This window comes from Oryza brachyantha, chromosome 7, assembly GCF_000231095.2.
Source record: "Oryza brachyantha chromosome 7, ObraRS2, whole genome shotgun sequence".
Taxonomy (NCBI): domain Eukaryota; kingdom Viridiplantae; phylum Streptophyta; class Magnoliopsida; order Poales; family Poaceae; genus Oryza; species Oryza brachyantha.
In genome coordinates this window covers 13,788,938-13,809,525 of record NC_023169.2, presented here as the reverse complement: position 1 = coordinate 13,809,525, position 20,588 = coordinate 13,788,938, and the positions used below count along the sequence as shown (strand labels likewise).

The following is a 20,588-nucleotide window of genomic DNA, read 5'->3' as shown; positions in this document are numbered from 1 at the left end:
CAGTGCACACAAATAGTGCCTCTGAGCAGTGAGTACTGTAACGAAGTTAGATTCTGTACGTGTGCGTATGTATTTCGGATGTACCGGGTGTATGGATGCTGTTGGTCTGTTCGACCCGCGTGGAGATGCGCAAGCATTAATCTTCCCGTTATTACGGTATACCATAGGCTACACTTTCTGAAAAGAAAACCACCCAGAAAAAAAGAAAAAGAAACAACCCACGCACCCTAAACCTAAAGCAAGCACGCACGCACGCAGCCTCACCCAACTAACCCAGTCCGTCGCCGGCTCGCCGCTTCTCCGCCGCAGTCGCCGCCGCTTCTCTGCCGCCTCCGTTGCCGCCCTCCGTTGTCCGTTTTTTAGATCAACATCTACGCGGCTGTGCACTCCGTTTCTCTTCCTTTTCTTTCTTTGTTTCTTTCTTTCTCCCATTCTCCCTCTTCTCCGCATGTCGTACGGGGGAGGCGGCGGCAAGGGATCAGCGCCAACCAGGTGGGACGCGCGGCGCAAGCGCTCGAGGAGGCGGAGGCAGCAGAGCGCACCAGGGCAGAGTCGACAAGGGTTGTCGTCGGGGATGGCGGTGGCCTAGCCGAGCGGCACAAGCACAAGAGGAGGAGGAGGCGGCGGGGCAGCCACCAAGGGTGTTCGGCTGCGTGATTGGGTTGCAGCACGGGCGGACGGCGGAGATCTTCAACAGCTTCAAGCCCATCCTCGATCCCGTCTCCAGTACCCTAGACCATGCCTTCCTCGATAAGAAGCAGGAGTTCTGTAAGAGAATTCTGACAAATCTACTCCTTTTGTGGGATTTTGGTTGATTTTAGTGATTCGTGGGTTTGTTTGGGGTTGTTGGTTCTGATTGTGCAGATAAGAAAAGTGTTCCCTAGCTTCTACGTGCTTGTCTGGTACTCCACTGGCAGCGATGTGCTGGACACCGATTTGCAAATCCCCAAGGCTATGACTTCCATGGCATTTTTGTTCAAGTGTCCAATCTGTGACTATCACAATGTGCTTGCTTGGGCTCGGTGTAGTGTTTAGTTGGTAATGTCGGGAGTGCAAACATTAATCAAGTTATACGTGGGGTTTCTGAGCTATACATTAATTTATAGATGGAATTTCTCATTTATGGTTGAGTTCTAAAGGGATAATTGTTTGTAACTCTAATTTTTCATTGTTGACCTCTTCGAGTAGTGGGTAACATAAGTAAAAAAGCTAATGTATCTCCTTTGCAGGTTATTTATTACTTACCATTGACTTCTTACCTAAGTAATTCTTCGTAAGCTTGGCTTGTGGTACGTGGTAGGTGTGACTTGTCAACGTGGCCAAGGGGTTATTACCGAGGAACATTGATGACGATCTAGTCTCAGGATTCATGGTCCTTAATACTCCTTATAATATCTTTCGTATGATGTGCACACGTTTTGGTTGGGTGCATCTTAGCGATGTATAGGTCGGGAGTCTTCTCAAAGCAGTTAGATCACCTCGATATAATTAATTGAGATTAATAAAACTTTCATTATCTAATATTTCTGGTATAAATGATATACTCAAACTGGTCAAAAAATATTTTTCATCTAGGGCATGATTTTATCAAACTTCTAAAATATCCAGACCAATTTTATGTTGGAATAAATTTATAATATCTAATAAGTTTATGAACTAGATAATACTTTTTGAGAAAATAGTATGTGTATATTGTTTGTTCTGTATTTAAACTAAGAAATTAAGAAATTGTTGAGTGTTAGAATTCCAAAAGTTTGACCAAATCTTTTTTCTAAATGATTTTTTTGGCACCTGAGGGAGAACTAACGTTCTTACTTACGATTAAAAAACCTTAAAATCAACTTCAAATTTAGTTAAAAATTAAAATTTTGGCTTATAAGTATAAACAAAAGCCAAAAGACAGGGTGTCCAACGAAAGAATATACCAAGAAGGACTTAATTTGTTTGTTGGAATTTATTATGCATACCTAGATGAAAATTTTACTCAGAAATTATCTTTCGATCATAGCGTGTGCTTAATATCAGAAAAATAATAGGCCGTACCACACGAGCTAAACGGTCGAAATTCCCAGATCCTTGGATGCCCTCCCCTGCAAAAAGAAAACCATGGCGGTGGCGGTGGTGGTGGCGGCGGCTACGGCGCGAGGTGGCCAGCCGAGGGCCGAGGAGCTCGCCGTCGACCATGCGCGGCCACCTAGCTGCATGCCTCCGTCAGGGTCCAGCACTGGTGATCCATCCATAGCACGGTATCCCTTGTCTGATCGGACTAGACGAAATTCGACTGATAGTTTTAAATTTATCAGGCACCTGATGAATAGCAAAAGCGTTAAATTAAATCCAGTTTTAAAGATTAAGGGAATGAATCTACTATTTTTTTGGTAATGGAATGAATCCTACTAGGATAAGGAGTCCTACTCCTACCAGGATTGATTTTGTTGCTCCTACCATTCACTCATAGGTTTAGTTCTTGTGTTCTAATCCTACAATTTCTGCATGACAGATCATGGCGAATTACTCTCTTGTGCATCTTGATGCCATCCTGCGTGCAGATAGCGTCATGTTATATAGCTAGCCTGCAGATTGATTTAGTAGCCTTCATCAACGCTACACCAGCTTAAGAACTCTAGCAGAAAAGGTGGGCAGCATGACGAGACAGAGCAGCACATCGGCGACGATATTGCCGGTAACGGTGAGCTCTGCCATGGCGGCGGCTGCTGCTGCTGCTGCCAGAAACGAACCTCTCCGATCGGCACACGCTGAGGCCTCTTCCTCGCTAGGACGACTGTTCATCGTCGACCCTCGGGGTCGCATCTACAGGTGGTGGCAGAAGTTCCTCATCGTGCTGGTGCTGTACTCGGCGTGGGCGTCGCTGTTCGAGCTGGCCATGGAGAGAGCGGCGGCGTCTCTCCCGCTTGTTGCCACGGACCTGGTGGTAGACGCCTTCTTCGCCATCGACATTGTCATCTCCTTCTTCCTCCTCCCGTACCGTGACACCTCCGCCGGCCTCCTCGTAACCGACCGCGTGAAGATCGCCATTGGGTGCCTGAGACGGCCCCGTTTCGCGCTCGATGTGGTCTCGACGATTCCTTTTCAAATAATCCACCGGCTTGTGACCGACGAAAGACGAGGGCTGTGGGGGTTCCTCAATCTTCTCCGTCTGTGGCGACTATGGCGCGTCGGCGAGCTCTGCTCGGAGCTGGAGAAGAACGTCAGGCTCAGCTACCTGTGGACCAGGCTCACCAAGATCCTCTGCGTGACGCTGTTCGCGCTGCACTTCGCCGCCTGCATCTACCTGTGGATGGCGTTCAACTACGGCGTCAAGGAGCTCACCTGGATCGGCAGCGTCGTCGGTGGGTTCGAGCACCGCGGCGTGTGGTTCTGCTACACCTACGCGGTGTACTGGTCCGTCGCCACGCTCGCCACGGTCGGCTACGGCGACCTGCACGCCGCCAACACCGGCGAGATGCTGTTCAGCATCGCCTTCATGCTCTTCAACATGGGCCTCGCGTCCTACATCATCGGCAACATCACCAACCTCGTCGTCCACGAGACGTCCAGCACCTTCAGGATGAGGGACATGGTGCGGCGGGCGTCGGAGTTCGGGAGCGCGAAACGGCTGCCGGAGCCGATGAGGGAGCAGATGATGGACAGCGTGCAGCTCAGGTTCGGGGCAGAGGAACAGCTGCAGCAGGAGGTGCTGTCCGAGCTGCCCAAGGCCACGCGGCTGGGCATCATGCAGCATCTGTTCAGGGGAGCGATCGAGAGCTGCTACCTGTTCCATGGAGTCTCCGACAGCCTCATCGTGCAGCTGGTCGCAGAGATGAAAGCAGAATCCTTTCCCGCCAAGGCGAACATTATCCTGGAGAACGAGTCCTCGACGGACTGCTACGTCGTCGTCTCCGGCGAAGTGGAGGCATGGACGGCAACCCTTGCAGACGGGAAGGAGAGGCACGTGATGAGAATCGGACCTCGGGGCATGGCAGGGGAGATCGGGGTGATGCTCGGCGTCCCGCAGCCATTCGCCGTCCGGAGCAGGACGCTCACCCAGGTTGCTCGCATAAGCCGCGCCCATCTCCTCCAGACTGTCCGGCCTAACACCGCAGATGGGTGCGTCGTCTTCTCCAACTTCATCCGGTACCTTGAATCTATGAAGTTGCAAACAAAGGAGGCGGCTTTTGTCAGTGATCTTCTTTGGAATGGAAAGCCAACAACGATTTTGGGAAGGGCAGCCACCATGCTCGATGTAGATGAATCGAAGGAGACTGCTCGCAAAATGCTGCCTTGCAAGGAGCCCAAACGGGTGGTTATTCATGAGCAACTTCTCAGTGAGACCGGCGCAGCTTCAAGGGGGAAGCTGGTCTTGCTCCCAGACTCGCTGCAAGAACTGATGAAGCTCTTCGAAAAGAAGTTTGGAAAGGCTGCAGGAGGGATCCTTACTTTGGAAGGCGCTGAGGTAGAGGACATCGAAGTGATAAGAGATGGCGATCACTTGTTCTTTAGTTTGTAAGATGTGCCATACGCTGCATTGCTGCAGCGAATTGTAAATGTATGAGTAGTTGTGTTCTTTCCTCTCTTCATTCTTCTTACACTCTGTAAAGATTTTTTTTCTTTGTTGAGATTCATCGTCAAAATTTGTTTCGTTGACTGAACACTATCCATATGTTTTGCAAAATAACGAAACGACTAAATGAGTTTCACATAGACAACGCCAACGAAAGGAGTCCACCACATGATCTCCCTCGAGGCTTTTTCTTAACGCAAAAATGTAGAGAGACTCTACCTTATACCCACTTCATTAGAAATGGTGGCCAAAGGCAATATAAAAACAGGGTAAACAAACAGGGGAGAGCAAAAGAGAAATAAAGAAAGTAGAAACAAACCAAAAAAAACAAAGGTAAAAGGAAAGAGGCTAGAAACATGTCCAGTGAAAAGAACTAAGCGATCATCCATTAACCACTATGCTGTACTCGAAACTATAAATGGTCATCCGGCCCGGCCCAAGCACGGCCAGGCTTGTGCCTACTCCCGTCGGACCAGCATGACACAATAGCCACACTGGGTTGTGCCGGCCCACGAAATACATCGATCGCCTAGGCATGGCCCAATAAGCCTCAGGCTGTTCTGGGCCGGCCCAATAGCATGATGGGCCGAAGCATAAATAAGTCTATATTTTCTTCCTTTCCTCTTTGGGTTGCACAAATAAGTCTATTTTTCCTCCCTTTTCTTTAGGTTGTGTCTTTTGGCTAAAATAAGCCTATTTTATATAACTCTCATTTTGACCTAAGCGTTATTAAGTCTATTTTAGATCCTTTAAATTCTTTTTTGCATCACCGAGTCGTGCCAGGCCGGCCCAAGGCCAAGGCATCGGCCCAGACATGGCCCAACAGTCAGGCCGAGCTAGCACGGACCTAATCCCTAGCGTGCCAGACCGTACTCAGGCTAGGGCATTGGGCCTCGGGGCATATGACCATCTATACAAACTGGTTGATCCTCCATTATGACCATCTATACAAACTGGTTGATCCTCCATTAACCGTGGAGGATGGATGTACAGTATCCACGGCTCCAGCCAGCCACCTAGCATATGGGCACGTTGGTAACTGCATGTTACATTTTGGCTAATAAGTGCCACTAGCGCATAATTAATTAATTATTAGATAATGTAAGCTTTAAAAATAGGCTAATCAGATTTTTTAAACAACTTTCATATAAAATCAAAATCGTTTTTATAGAAACACTATTTAACATTTCGATAAACATTCGCGTACTTGAGAAAAATTAGCCCTAGCTGACGGTTGTACCCATACTCTGGTGGATAGTCTGACGGTAGATGCAACACATGAAATTCAGACCCTGAACATGCATGCGCGTTCGCAACTGTCGTCTGGGGCTAATATTTCTCTTTTTCCGGGCGAACAATGCGTTTTTTACCCGAAAATATTATATGAAATTTTCTTTAAAAATTCTATTAATATATTTTTTAAGTATGTAATAACTAATACTTAATTAATTATGTGTTAATGACTTTTCTGCATGCGCTTTTATTAGGCAAACTGCAAACATACAATTACAAACATGACCTATGCCCCTTCAAACCAACCTCATGTTTTCGTTTTTATTTATGCTTAAAAGCTAAAATTTGAATTTTTCTCTCAAATGTAGCATTGATTTTGATCTTTTCCAAGTTGCACATCGTGAAGCATTCTCGCTCTTTAGATGGAACTAAACTTTTTAGCCCCATGTCACATCGGATGTTTGGACATTAATTTGAAGTATTAAATATAGACTAATAAAAAATTAATTTTATAAATGAGAGCTTATCCGCGAGACGAATTTTTTAAGCCTAATTAATCCATAATTAGCAAATATTTACTGTAGCATCACATAGGTTAATCATGGATTAATTAGGCTAATTAGATTCATCTCGCGAATTAGTCCAAGATTATGGACGAATTTTATTAATAGTCTATATTTACTATAATAAGTATCCAAACATCCGATGTAACTAGGGAATAAAACACAAACACCCTCAGGCATCTTCTGAAGGTAGCAAAACCGCTGATGGTGACCCTGCTGACTGCTGCAGGAATCGCAGCAAAACCTGATGAACAAGCTAGTACTCTTCACACTGAAGGTTTAGGTAGCTTCTTGGCCTACACTACAATAAAGAGAGCGTTTAGTTGGTGAAATTTTACACGTCACGTCAGACGTTTGATCAGATATCGGAAAGAGTTTTTGACACGAATAAAAAAACAAATTTTACGGCTGGCGTGGAAACCGCAAGATGAATCTTTTGAGTCTAATTAATCCATCATTAGCGTATGTAGGTTACTGTAGCGCTTATGGCTAATCACGTACTAATTAGGCTCAAAAGATTCGTCTTACGATTTCTCACATAACTCTGTAATTAGTTTTTCGTTTTATCTATGTTTAATACTCTATTTAGATGTCCAAAGATTTGATATGATATTTTTGGGTGAAAATTTTTAGGAACTAAATAGCCCCTAAAAACACCATTATTTCTTCAGTTTGAGGAAGGTCCAGAAATATATGAGCGTTTAAGCACAAAACAGCTGTTACTCTAAAACATTGATTAATCGCTTGGTATCTTTGTACAATCTGCTATTCTACTATTGCAAACGTGCACTCACCAAAATACCACTGACAACGTATGACTTTCCAAAATACCATTATAATCCACATACACACTCTCTTTTGTGATTTTCTAAAAATAGTGCCATTTAAAAAGAAAATGACAAAAATAAGGTTGGAATATGAAAATTACAGAAGTAGGGTTCTATCTAACCTGGTCGGGCTGATATGAGATATGTCGATATCTGTATGTTCGATAGGGAGGCTATCAACATGGCCCAGCTCGAGATCTACCAAGTTCGATAAGTCTGGTGCAGAGGAATCCTATTGAACTGAGTAAGTTCGTTAGAGTTCAATAATCCCCACGTGGATCTGTCAAACTCTCTTTACTTCGATAGGGCCTCATTGTTCATCTTGTATTTGATAAGGGCCATGTCGACAATGCATAGCTAGATATGTTCTATTTTTTCCATTTTCTCATATGTCATATATTTTATTTTTATTATTTAAATAGTATTATTTTTATAAAAAAAATACCCTTTTGTTGTTGTGACTTTTGTTGTTGTGACAGTTGGTAACAAATATTTTCCCTTACTAAAAACTCTCCATGTCATCTCGTAGGGGCGGAGCTGAGTTATAAAGAGGGGTTTCCAGGAACCCGGTATTAAAAAATTAGTTTGAGCTTATCTATTTTCACTATGTATGCACACCTCTCAATATAAGCTTAGGAACTCGTAGCCGCTTAAATTTAATCCAAAACATTAAAAAGCAAGTAAGTGACGTCATTCTAGATTTTGTTCTAGCTCCGTCTTTGCCGCCTCGTTGTCCATGTCTAGAGAAGAAAAAAACTCAAAAGGACTTGAATTTATAACCAAGAAGTCAAAAATTGAACCAAAAAAATCAACTCTGATTAGGGGAGCAGGTTTGTGCCAGCTTCATCACTTTCGCATGGCTAGGGGTTTTGGACCACGACTGCTGAACCTGCGGAGGAATGGTGGAAGAGGATCAGTGCCGGATCACACATCCTAGTTTCTTTTAACTTTTTTCCCCTTTACCAATACATTATATTTTCTTCTGCAAATTTGTCTAGTTTCAATTTTTTTCCCTCTACCTTCGATTCATCGATTTATGCCTCTCCCAGTTCCATCTCTATATAAATTCAGATACGCACTCGTTTTGTTTGCGATGTGGATTGATACGTCCCCTTAATTGTGAAACTGAAATTTCGAAAGTACATTACAGTAGCAGCACTCTCCTTCTTTTTGTTGCTGTAATATTGCATTTTTCAGATTGGTAAAACTGATTTTTTTTGCTGTAATTATTTGTGTACGGGATAGAGCAAAATGCTTTGTGTAGGATTGTTCTGGTGTTGCTCTCGATTGGTTGCGGTTTAACACCGCAACTTCCGTTTCTCTGGGCCATCCGACTTCCCGGCCCATATGTAGGAATGGGCCCACCTATGGGAATATGCTGGGATTTTCGGCCTCAAAAAGTTATTTGTAAAACGGTTCGGCCTTTCAGCCCATTGAATTCCTGTCCAAGTGATTTTTATTTTCGAAATTTCTGGATTTTATTTAATAGTGAGACTAAGAGCAATCCTAATGCAATAAACTAGTCATAATTTCTACATCCTGCATGTCACAAAGAAACTAGTATTAGATATCACTCTTACAATACAAATACTATTAATTCACATATAAATTTAATGATACTCATCTCTCATATCTTAGGTATTGTGCAAAAATCATTTTTCATGCAAAACATGATTTCCTTCTCTTTCTTTATTTTCTCATTTGACACGTCATCTTTTATCCTATATGGTAATTCATTTAATTCTATGAACACTATTCTAGTTATCGCATTGTGAATGCCCTAACTTACCATGTCTAGCCCAATTATGAATGTAGAATAAAGTTCATTCTCAAGGAAACTCAATGGAACATAAATGCGCTCCAACTAAAATTGAGCTCTCCAAAACTTAATGAATCGCAAAAAATTCCATTATTTCAAAATACAACTACCTCTGATATCAAATTTTTGTCTCAAAGTCTATCTATGTGCCCACGGGTCTGGATAATATGCAAGTGCGCGCCGCGGCGGAATGTACGGTCTATCGTTAATCCTAATTATCATTAATACTTATTTTTTCAATTGTAAAATAATATATAAATATTTGAATTAATAGTTTCAAATATTTTCAGCTGAAATATTTTTTAAAAAAATAGTTGATAGTTTCAAATTATAAGTTGAAATTTTCAAATTTTGCGTTGAAATTTTCAATTAAAAGTTTTAAAATTCGAGTTGAAAGTGTCGAGTTTGAGCTGAAACTTTCAATTTTTGATTTTTTTTATTTTGAGTTTAAATTTCAGTAGAAAGGATGATGCTTTGAAAATTCAAGTTTAACTCTGTATGTTCCATGTTTTGGCTCTATCAAGATTAATTCATGGATAAATGAATATATTTTATATATTTAGCTAAATTTTTATAGCACTCGTTTAACCCTATATTATAAAGTTCATGTACTCTGTATATTCCATGTGACAAGATATTTTAGCCATATCAAGATTAATTCATGGATTAATGAATATTATTATTATATATATATATATATATATATGTATATGCCAAATTTATTAGCACTTATATAAACATAAAAGGAGCCAAAACATCTAATCAAATAGAACATGGGTAATATATTACTCCCTCCATATTTTTTTATATGACGTCGTTGATTTTTAGTCCACGTTTGACCATTCGTCTTATTAATTATTAATTATTTTGTTATAATATGATTTATTATTATAGGAACTTTAATTATGCATTATAATTTTGTATATTTGGATATAAATTTTGAATAAGACGAATGGTCAAACGTAATCCTAAAAGTCAACAGTGTCATACATAAATATGAAGGGAGTATCATATACAGAGTCAAAATTTTAGATACATAAAAAACTAACCATTTTAGATACATACAAAACTAACCAGTGGCGGACTGTGGGTACTGAGGTCAGCTAACACCACAGCTTTTTTGCAAAACCCACCTTAAGCATGTGAAAAATAGTAAAAAGGTACATGAATTCATAAGAATTGACCCCACATAATTACTACATATCTATGTATTCCCACATAATTATATATCTATGTATTTTGACCCACCCACGAGGTAAAGATGACCCTGATGAAGTCAGAATGGATGTCTAGTGACAGAAATGAAACCCTCTTATGCCGCGTTCGGCTGGAGGGGTAGCAGGGTTAGTTATCCTGCAAAAAAATACAGTAATAGATTAGTGCACGATTAATTAATTATTAATTATAAAAAATATAAAATAAATAAATATGATTTTTAAGCAACTTTTCTATAGAAAAAATTTACAAAAAATACACCATTTAGCAGTTCGGATAGCATGGGCTCGAAAAATAAGAAAATAAGATGATAAGAAGAACAGCCGAACGCACAAAAATTATACTGCAGGCAGTGAGATAGATGATGCTATGTGCGCACATACATGGCCCCTGCCTTGGATGTGCGGCTGGAACTGCTGGGAATTGACGCGCACGCCGATGAGCAAAATCGTAGGCCTAATTCACCTGCACTTCTCGTTCCAAACAATTACGATCATATTTTATTAAATTTATTCATCTGCTTTCTCATCATAATTAATCATAATCGCCTGATTAATTTTCATCTCTAGTCTTTGATCCCGTAAAAACTTCAAAAATGCTTGTATTTTAGACAAACAAAGTACTACATCCGTTTCATATAATAAAATTTTTTAGTTTTATCTAGATTCATTGATGGATGAATGTATGTAATTTATTTATATGTCTTGATTTATTAGTAACTATATAAATTTATGTAAGGCTAGAAAGCATAGTAGAGTTAGACAATCAATTCACCGGTGTCGAGTTATTTGAATACATTAATCTTACTTAAATTTTTTTAGTGTTATATTCATTGCTAAACTATATAACCATGGGTTTCATCATAGGTCCTCGTGATCGGTTAACCCTATCAATTACATGATAGCTACGACTTACTAGAAAGTCTTACGTTATGAAATAGAGTGAGCATGATACTATTATTTACGGCTTCCTTTCCCAATCGACCCTCCAGTTACAAATATATGTCGCTACTGTTTTCTTGTGTCATTCATTTTTTTTAACTTTGAACATATATTTTTGTTAGAATAATTTTATAAAATCTTAAAATTTATGACATCAATAAAAATATGCACATAGTAATTTCATATTTTAAAGTATTTTTGAAAAAATGATAGCGTATGTTTTTATTTTCATAAAAAGTTTATTATTAATTAATTATTGAATAGTTTATGTTTTCTAACTTTGAGCATATAGTTTTGTAAATTATTTACTAATTAAAATAAAAAAAATAAAAAAATCCATATTCGTGACCGTAGGAACTATGAATTTTTTGGATTTTGGATTTTATTTATTAAATAATTCACAAATTTGATTTTGCATTTGAAAAATCACACTTCTAACCCCTATCGTCCTCTGGGAGGGCAGAAAGCCTACGTGGCTAACGTCGAGGCGGACAGGAGTGGAGGAGATGATGGCGGGGCGCGAAAAATTGCGTTTAGGCCCTTGCCCCTTGCAGCCCATACAAAGGACGGCAAGGGTCTAAATGAATATTTTCGCCGTGCCGCCGTTGTCCCCTCCCCTTCCGTCCGCCAAGTCGTTAGCCACATAGGCTTTCCGCCCTCCCAGAGGACGGTAGAAGATTAGAAGTGCGATTTTTTGAAATACAAAATCAACTTTATGAATTATTTAATAAATAAAATCCAAAAAAATCTAGGAACTATTAGCGAGGGCCCATTAACGTCTGATAGCCCGGCCAGCTGAGCTCATTAACTTTCCTTTGCTACTTTACTGCTCACGAGTTTGCACTGTGGGCCCCACTTGCTACCCATAGGATTAACAAACCAGCTGGTGCCAAGTCAGCATGACTGGTATTTGACTTTCCTGGGCCCACCACGACCCGGATGGGACACAGCATCCAGATCAGAAACCAAATAATTTCATGCACCGGAGAGTACGATTGCCAACATGAAGAATGATTGCTCTCTCTCTCTTTTTTTTATACAACCATTTAAAAATAATTACCTGCTGGATTCAGCTATATATTTTACACTTTGGTCTGATCAGCACCACGTTCTCTGATTAAATTAGTCAAATGGAAATGATGATAGATTAAGCATAGTATATATATTCTCCTTAACCATTTGGATACAGCTAGCTAAAATTCATTTTAATTTCTTTCCACAAATGTGCCGTTCATGGTCGAGATCAGTGCAAAAATACTAGATGACATAAAAAAAAAGAGCATCCGCTGAAAATTTATCATTAATTTGCCACAACAAGAGGAATGGATAGATAATTTTAAAGTTTTAATTACTAGAAAATGTTATCACACAATCTAATCTTCAAGCACTGATGGGACGTAGGCACCTTTTTCTTAATTTGGAGCAAATTGCCATGGATTACTACATTCTTGAGTGGACACAAAGAACTTGCCAACTCGGTGATATCATATGAAAAAGAAGGTTAACAAGATAAGAAACACTTTTGAGCTAGATTCGTAGTAAGCTACACGATATCCAAGCTAGACAAAAGCATAAAAAACATCAAAACACCCTGTGTGCTTTCTGCATTTGGCTCCATATCGAATGCTTTCAATCGCTAGGGATAGTTGGCGTTTATGTTCTTAATACTACATGTTGATGGTGATGCTTGTGTTGGTAAAATGTCGTGAAAAAACAATGAATCTTATGTTTGCTTTCAAGCCGCCTATCCCCAAGCAAGCAACCACACACACGCCATTGTCTCACCATCGCGATCCTTTTACCTCGCAGGTGTTAATATCAGCTTTATATTTTAGCTTATGCTTATACTTATAAGCTAAAATTTTAATTTTTAACTTTAAATTTAGAGTAGGCTATAGGGTTTTTTTTATCGTAGCTTATTTTTCAGCCTTATTTTTATCTCACTAACAACATATATATATATATATATATATATAATTCGCAAAATATATTTTATTTACAAATATGTTATCTGCATTTTTTCTTGAATAAGCTAAACAATCACCCCCTATTAACCTTTTGACATCCCCCCTAAAGTTTGGCAATAGATTCTCATTCTCTTGAGCTACTAGTATTAGCCCTTCTTGATGGTTATCCATCATCCACATAAACATATTACTCTTGTCCCATCCATCTCTCTTAATCTATAGGACCCTCTTTCTAAATCTAATTCAGTGAGCTCACTAAAAATACGAAGAGCAGCAATGAGGCGAGCTTGCAAGACCAAAATATAAATTCTCAGAAGTTTCTAGCAACTCCTTTGTAATCAAATGAATTTTATAGGATTTCGATAGTAAACAGTTAAATTCCTCTAAAGCAAATAATCCTTAATCGCTGGCAAAATAAAATAATACTACTACTGTAAAAATAAATACTGGGCGATGTTTCATAAAAAAAAGACAAAAGACATATTTACAAACAAAAAAATGTTTGTTAATAAAAAATTATATATGTATTCTTAACGACCTAAATGTCAATGTTAGAAAAATTTAAAATCAACTTAAATTTAAGATTGAAAATTTAAACTTATCTATAAGTATAAGTATAGATCAAAAGATAAGACTACGAACCGAAAAAAATAAAAAAGAGAAAAAAAAAAGAGATCACGGGCAAAGCGAAGAACACGAACGCAAAAGAAGGGCAAAGACAGATGGGCCAGATCGACGTACGCGGGCACATAATAAACCAACGTTTGGTGTAGTACTTGCGTATCATGGCTTGTCGTGCTCACTCAGACGCACCCATCCATCCACCCTTTTCCCCTCCGACTCTCGCCGCGCACGTACGCGACCTCGCATCTACGAGAGATTTTGAAACTTTCGTGCGTGCGTTTTCTCTTGTCATTTCTAAAATTGACAGAACCAAATTCGCTTTATTTTTTTTTTTGTATTTTTGGGTTGCTTTTGGAATTTTCGAAGGGCAGAAAAAACGTCTGGGAACAAATTGCTGCTGCGTTCACGTCAAAAGCAGGCAGCAAATACAATAGGACTGTCGTTTCCCGAGGGAAACTGTAAGATATAAAGATCGAATGTCCATGGGATCAATTATTTTGCCCCCTTATCGGGTCCTGGATCATCCAACCACCATTATTATTTCATTTTTTTTCTTGGCCGCTTGCTAATCTAATTTATATTTCTTCATTACTACCAGGTTCGAATTTCAGGAAGTGAACAAGGTTTTCAAAAATTCGAAATTCAAAAGCCGAAACACCAGTTTAGTTGACAAAAAATTTGCCAAAAAATCACATCGATCTTTCATCACATACATGAAGTATTAAATATATATTAAAAAACTAATTGCACGGTTTCATTGAAATCGCAAGATAATTTTTTTATTTGTACCGTAATCAATATGTGTTAATAATGGATTAATTGGACTTAATAAATTCCTCTCGTAGTTTATAGTCAAGTTATGAAATTAGTTTTTTATTTGTATTAAAAAATATGTCTGAAATCCGATTAAATATTCGATACGATACCAAACCATTTTCTTTTCAGAAACTTAACAGGGCATGCAAAATTTTTTAAAAAAGACATTACATCGGATATACGTAGATACATTTAAAGTATTAAGCATAGTCTAATTATAAAATAAATTACATATTCTGTTAATAAACTACGAAACGAATCTTTTGAGCCTAATTATTTACCATTAGCACATGTAGGTTACTATAGCACTTATAGCTAATCACGTACTAATTAGGTTCAAAAGATTTGACTCATAATTTTCCTATAACTATATAATTAATTTTAATGTTTATGTATATTTAATGTTGTATTTAGACGTTGAAAAATTTGATGTAATGTGTTTTAAAAAACTTTTTGAAAGGAGCTAACTACCAGCAGGAGGCTATCGGATCCCGTGGGGTGTAGCTGAGAGGCACCAGAATGGGAAACTGGGTCCCACCCGAACCAAACGGAGAATCCATCTGCCACTGCGTCTACACCTGGCCCGGCCCGACCCCCCGCACCCTCTCGCTTTCGCGTTCGCTCGCGATTCCCAAATCCCGATGCCTCCGCTTCGCAATTAGCCCTCCTCCTCCTCCACGGCCGCGACAGCAGCTCTCGCCGCCCGCATCTCGTCGCCGTCCATGTCGTCGTCGGCCTCGTCCACCCCTCGGGCCGGCGGGGGAGGCGGGAGCGGCGGGGGGCAGCACACGCCGCCACTGCCGCACCCGGCGGCGCACGGGAACGGGCATGGGCATGGTGGAGGTGGAGGTGGCGGTGGGGGTAGAGGGGGAGGGGCAGAGCACGTGCGGCTGATGTGCAGCTTCGGCGGCCGCATCCTGCCGAGGCCGGGGGACCACCAGCTCCGCTACGTCGGCGGGGAGACCCGCATCGTCTCCGTCCCGCGGGCGGCCACGTTCGAGGTCCTCGTCGCGGCGCTGGCCAAGGTCGCGCCCGCGCTCTTCCCGCAGGGGGGGACCTGGCCGGCGCTCAGGTACCAGCTCCCCCAGGACGACCTCGACGCGCTCATCTCCATCACCTCCGACGACGACGTGGACAACCTCATCGAGGAGATCGACAGGTTCCAGGGCCTCGCCGCCGCCACCCTCAAGCCGCCGCGCCTCCGCCTCTTCCTCTTCGCCTCCTCGCCGGACCACTCCGCGGCCGCCTTCGGCTCCGTCCTCTCCGGCGCCTGCGCCGGCGACGCCTCCTCCGACCAGTGGTTCGTCGACGCGCTCAACGCCCCCGCGCCGGCGCCCATCGAGCGGGGCCGATCCGAGGCCTCCTCGATCATCTCCGAGGTCCCCGACTACCTCTTCGGCCTCGACACCACCTCCGACGAGCCCAGCCCCGGTCCAGGAGGAGCCCGCCCCAAGGTCGAAACAGAGATGGCGCACGGCGAGGACGACGCGCTTTCTCGCTCCACCCCGCCGGCCCCGTACGTCACAGAGACCACACCATGGCCGGCACCGCCGCCGCCGTACATGACGCAGCAGGTGTACTACGTCCCCGTTCGCCCGGTCCACCACTACCTCGATCCGTCTTCCCAGGGCGGCTACATGCCAGGTCCAGTCTATCACATTGTCGGTGGCGGAGGAAGCGAGGCGCGGGGAGATCTCTACTCAACCACCGGCACCGGCGGCGTCTACGGCGTCCCGCACCCCATGCAGCCGTTCCCGCCGATGATGTACGGGCACGCGCCGCCGCCCGGCTCGGTGGTCTACTCGTCGGAGGGGAAGCCGCCGGCGGAAGGTGGGGCCCACCCCGCGTAGGCCGCGCAAGTGGAGGGAGGCAGAGCACGGCGCGCATGAGCTGTTCCTGGAGCTGAGCTGGTCCCGACTCCTGAGCTCTTTGATTCTCGTGATTGCATATGCATATCCTACTAAGAAATTTTTGCATTGCCATTGCCGTGTGGTGAATTTTTATTTCTATTTTTATATATCTTGGTTGGTTTCTGTGGGTTGATGTATAGATGAGGGAGGTGGAGCGGAGGAGGATGGATTGATATTGCAATTTTCGGTCAAGTGAAAATAGATTGGATAGTTATTATTATATAATAGTAAGTACATCTGGTGTGATTAATTAGTATCAAGTTAATGTAATATGGATTCATATGTTCTAGGTGGTTCCTACCTGAGGAAGTGAAATTTTGTGTGCATAAAGATGGATGCTCCATGGATTATCATACTTGTGAGTTGTGACCCCATTCTTGTGATGTTCTACTGTGTACCTGTGTCCTGTGCACTGGAAGAGACATGGTAGGCTCCCACCGTTTCGCTTCTGTCACTTTTTATAACCAAAAATTGAATAAAGCTTATTTTTTTAGTTTATTTTGTGATTTTTTTATTGTAGTTTACTATGCAATATTTGTTTTTTAATCACTGTAAACATGTATATAAAAGTTTTAACCATAGCTTATTTCCGTTTGCAAATAAGTTATTTCGTCTTTTCTTCCAAAAACGAAATGACGGAGCCTATAGCTTTGATCCAGAGATTAGTTTTAGTTTGTTTGTGCTGATAATTTGTCCATTCCGTTTGGAAGATCTGGTTTGTGTTTTTTATGGTTTTGATTACTTGATGGTAGTTAGTGATGTTAGATTTTCAAGTGCACATCCTTTTGAAGCAGCCTCTGTGGATGATTCTGAACTTTGAATGGCATGCAAAGATAAAACGAATGTTCGGTAATGGCTTGGAAGAAAAGGAAAGTTCCATTTTCTGAAGACAAAAGCTACGCCCATCCTTCAGAAGTCCATAAGCCAACAGTGCCCTCTATCATTTTTCTATATAAATTGGTTCCATAAATCATGTTTTTCCATACAAAGAGAACCAATTCAGCTTTTGTTTCTCAATGGTCAAACAAATCAAGTTCACGCGATTGCTCCCAAACAATGCTACATACATTATCCTATGCCCTGGATTCATCAGACTTTCAGTTTCAGAGGTCATATTCAGGAAAGTGTCAGGTTTGATCAGCTACAAAAGGGCTTCCATCTCACGGAATTCATAATCCTCAAAAGGGTTACTTATGCAGTGAAAAGGGTTTATGCTCTTTTCATACAGTGTGACAGTGTGTGTACATATAACATGGAAAACAAGGGGATTTACAGCAGCGTGTTTCTCAGACAGTACAGGGGATTTATAGCTACAAGCTGATGATAGAAGCGAACTTTGCTGCTGATGAAATGGATCATGTTGCTATAGCTTACGACCACCACGGGTTTTCACCGGTCCTGAAGTCGGTCTCCACCCACGGCACGAAGAGGACCTTGCCATCGTCGACGTCGGCGTGCACCAATGCCAGCGACTGTTTCATACACAACAATTCAGCTCAATTCAGCGCAACAGTTCACTTCATTTCAGTAAGCAATTGGATGGTGTTTTCATCAACAAGAATGCAAGATCCAAAGTTCAGCAAGCCATTTTTCAGAATCTTGCGACTGGAGCAAGCCATATCAGAATCGTACCAGGGGAGCAGGTCCACGGACAACCCTGCCCTGGTTGTTGTACTGCGAGCCGTGGCAGGGGCAGATGAACTTGTTCTCGGCGTTGTTCCACGGCACGACGCACCCAAGGTGCGTGCACACGGCGTTGATCCCGTAGGTGGCCAGCGTCTTGTCGGCCTCCACCACGAGGTACGTCGGGTCACCCTGCACGCACGGACGAACAGATGAGATCGTCGTCGTCGTCGTCGTCGCCATTCGTTTTCTCATGAGCTCGCATTTAGCTAGGCACGCACCTTGAGGCCCTGGGTGAGGGTGCGGTCGTTGGGGCCGTGCGTCTTGAGCCACTCGTCGGCGATCACGTCGTTGCCGAGCTTGTCCTTGGCGTACGTCCCGCCGCCGGCGTTACCTCCCCTGCGGGAACAAAGAACGCGATCCCGGGCGACGTCAGCTCGATCGGCTCTAGCTAACTTGCAAGCTCGCAGCGGCCGCGGCGAGGACGGCGCGGCGGCCGGTCTTACCCGCCAGGGACGAAGAAGGCGCCGTAGGGGACGAGCATGCCGACGGTGGGGAGCGAGATGGCGCCGAGCAGGAGGAGGTTCATCAGCTTCCGCTTTTCCATGTCCGGGACGCGGTCGGCGGGGATGCTGCTCGCGGCCTGGCATGTGATCGTCGTCCTCGGGACGCGCTCCCGGCCCAACCCCAGGCCCTTCACCGGCTTTCCCGGCGAGGCACGCGACCTGCAGAGCTGCGCAGTGCAACAATGGTGGGTCTGTGTTAGCTGCAGTTGTTAAATATACCGATTGGTTTCACCCGAAAGCCTAGAACTGATAGAGAAATATGAGCAATTCACTTTATACCCTTTTAGTTCTGATATCATGTTAAGTTGTATGTATCGACTAGTTAGACTAAAAAAACTAAGCTGATAAGAAAAAAAAAAGAACAATTCACTTTATACACATCAAAACACCTAGCTAGCCACTAAATACTCTGATCTGTTGATCAACCTGTCCATGTTGATCATTGTTCAGTCTACATGGATGTTGGACTTGTGTTTTCTTTTGTAGCAAAATATTAGTAGTTTTGTTCTAAGTTCGATCGTAATGCTTCACTCGAGATCACGTCTCTTTTTGTTTTCCTCCTGTTACTACTAATTTCACTGAGATTCAAAGCAATTTTACGCTGCAGAAACCAAATAGAGGCAAGACTTGAATCAAGGTTCACACAACATATACTGTGGATGTGAAATTTGTCCAACTGACTTTGCAGTCCATGTATACGTGTGGCTCCGTTTCGATGTCTGTCTGGATCGTTCCCACAGGCTGTAACCTATCCTGGCATATATGATATATCACGGGAACATGCAAACGGTGAAAGGTAAGGGTTCTAGGTACAAGCTAGTGCTAGTCAATCATCTGAATCCTTATGCCCTTTGTTGGTAAATGCATTCCATCGCATCAGTTTAGTTCTCCAGGACAGGTATAGTGTTGAATTGGAACATCAAACAAGGTAGTACAAAAGCTACTCCTTAACATCTCTTATTGAAAAACAAAAATTGTACTACTGCCATTCAGGACTGAAAGACCATGATAATTTGCTTAATCTCAATAATCATTCCGATTCAGCAGCCCTGCCGCCGCAGAACAAAGACGCTAATAGCGTTCAGGCTTAACACTGAGATCGAGAGAGCAGCAGCAGCAGCAAGAAGAGGAGGAGGAGGAGGAGTGCTGACCTGAGTAGGGTTGGAGGCGGTGGAGAGCGCGGTGGAGGCCATGTCTGGAACGATAGCTCGCTCAGCAGCAGATGCGTGTGCCTCCGTGACCACAGGCTTGCGGATGAGGCGCCGGGGGGGTTATATTTTTTCCGGGTGGCGCTCGCGCGCGGCCGGCCGGTGATTGGTTGATGCGCAGCGACCCGGCCGCGACAGCCACATGTTGCGCGGGCGGGGGGGCCGCGCGCGGCTTGGCTGCCACACGCCCACGCCGGTATAATGGCCTTATCGGTTTAAGCCATCAGAGCAGAGAGATCTTTTGCGTGGCCGGGTGAACGGTGAACCCGTTCGGCCGTGGGTAGCTACGTCCGTCCGGCTCCAGACGGGGTTTTGGGCCAAAATTGTGGCGAGACGCTGTACGCGGGCCGGGCAGGGTGGGTGGGAGTTTGGTTGGATGGATCGATCAACCCGCGGACGGACCAGCCGGGAGATCGACGATACGATGGTCATCCCTTCGATTGTAAAGCCATACGAGTGTCCCGTAGATGCATGTCCAGGTCAACATACAATGTGGATGGCATATAGGATGGAACTTCCGTTCGAACCGTCCGTCAAGCATGAGCAAAATCAGGCCTCTGAGGGAGCATACGTAGACTTTTTGAGAACCTATTCACCTTAGGTTTGTGACTTGGCCCATATTAATTCTTGGGTCGCTACAGAGGCCTGCTGAAAGTAATAAGTGGATCGGATCAGAACCGGACTCCTCCCAGCCCACTATCTCGTTGCCGATGGA

At 43.1% G+C, this 20,588-nt stretch overlaps 3 protein-coding genes across 3 annotated transcripts; 2 read left to right on the top strand and 1 right to left on the bottom strand.

The window, feature by feature from the left end:
• The first annotated feature begins 2,644 nt into the window (after positions 1-2,644).
• LOC102715776 (potassium channel KAT4-like) lies at positions 2,645-4,507 on the top strand. Its single transcript, XM_040526324.1, has one exon. The coding sequence runs from the start codon at positions 2,645-2,647 to the stop codon at positions 4,505-4,507; it is 1,863 nt and encodes a 620-aa protein (XP_040382258.1).
• A 10,668-nt stretch (positions 4,508-15,175) lies between these two features.
• Positions 15,176-16,940, top strand: LOC102715498. The gene has a single exon (XM_040526036.1). It carries the CDS (start codon positions 15,289-15,291, stop codon positions 16,414-16,416), a length of 1,128 nt encoding a protein of 375 aa, XP_040381970.1. The 5' UTR covers positions 15,176-15,288; the 3' UTR covers positions 16,417-16,940.
• Positions 16,941-17,519: 579 nt separating this feature from the next.
• On the bottom strand, positions 17,520-19,921 carry LOC102722030 (cytochrome b6-f complex iron-sulfur subunit, chloroplastic). Its single transcript, XM_006657760.3, has 5 exons — positions 19,817-19,921; positions 18,606-18,832; positions 18,381-18,498; positions 18,109-18,291; positions 17,520-17,948 (listed from the first exon to the last, which is right to left on the bottom strand). Exons 1-5 carry the CDS (start codon positions 19,856-19,858, stop codon positions 17,847-17,849), a joined length of 672 nt encoding a protein of 223 aa, XP_006657823.1. The 5' UTR covers positions 19,859-19,921; the 3' UTR covers positions 17,520-17,846.
• Positions 19,922-20,588: the final 667 nt, after the last annotated feature.

Excerpts from the sequence above, each read along its gene's own strand:
- LOC102715776 (XM_040526324.1), top strand. The coding sequence starts at position 2,645 with ATGACGAGACAGAGCAGCACATCGGCGACGATATTGCCGGTAACGGTG.
- LOC102715498 (XM_040526036.1), top strand. The coding sequence starts at position 15,289 with ATGTCGTCGTCGGCCTCGTCCACCCCTCGGGCCGGCGGGGGAGGCGGG.
- LOC102722030 (XM_006657760.3), bottom strand. The coding sequence starts at position 19,858 with ATGGCCTCCACCGCGCTCTCCACCGCCTCCAACCCTACTCAG. Across the intron at positions 18,833-19,816 it reads CCGCCTCCAACCCTACTCAG|CTCTGCAGGTCGCGTGCCTC; the intron begins GTCAGCACTCCT and ends TGCACTGCGCAG. Across the intron at positions 17,949-18,108 it reads TCCGTGGACCTGCTCCCCTG|TCGCTGGCATTGGTGCACGC; the intron begins GTACGATTCTGA and ends TGTATGAAACAG.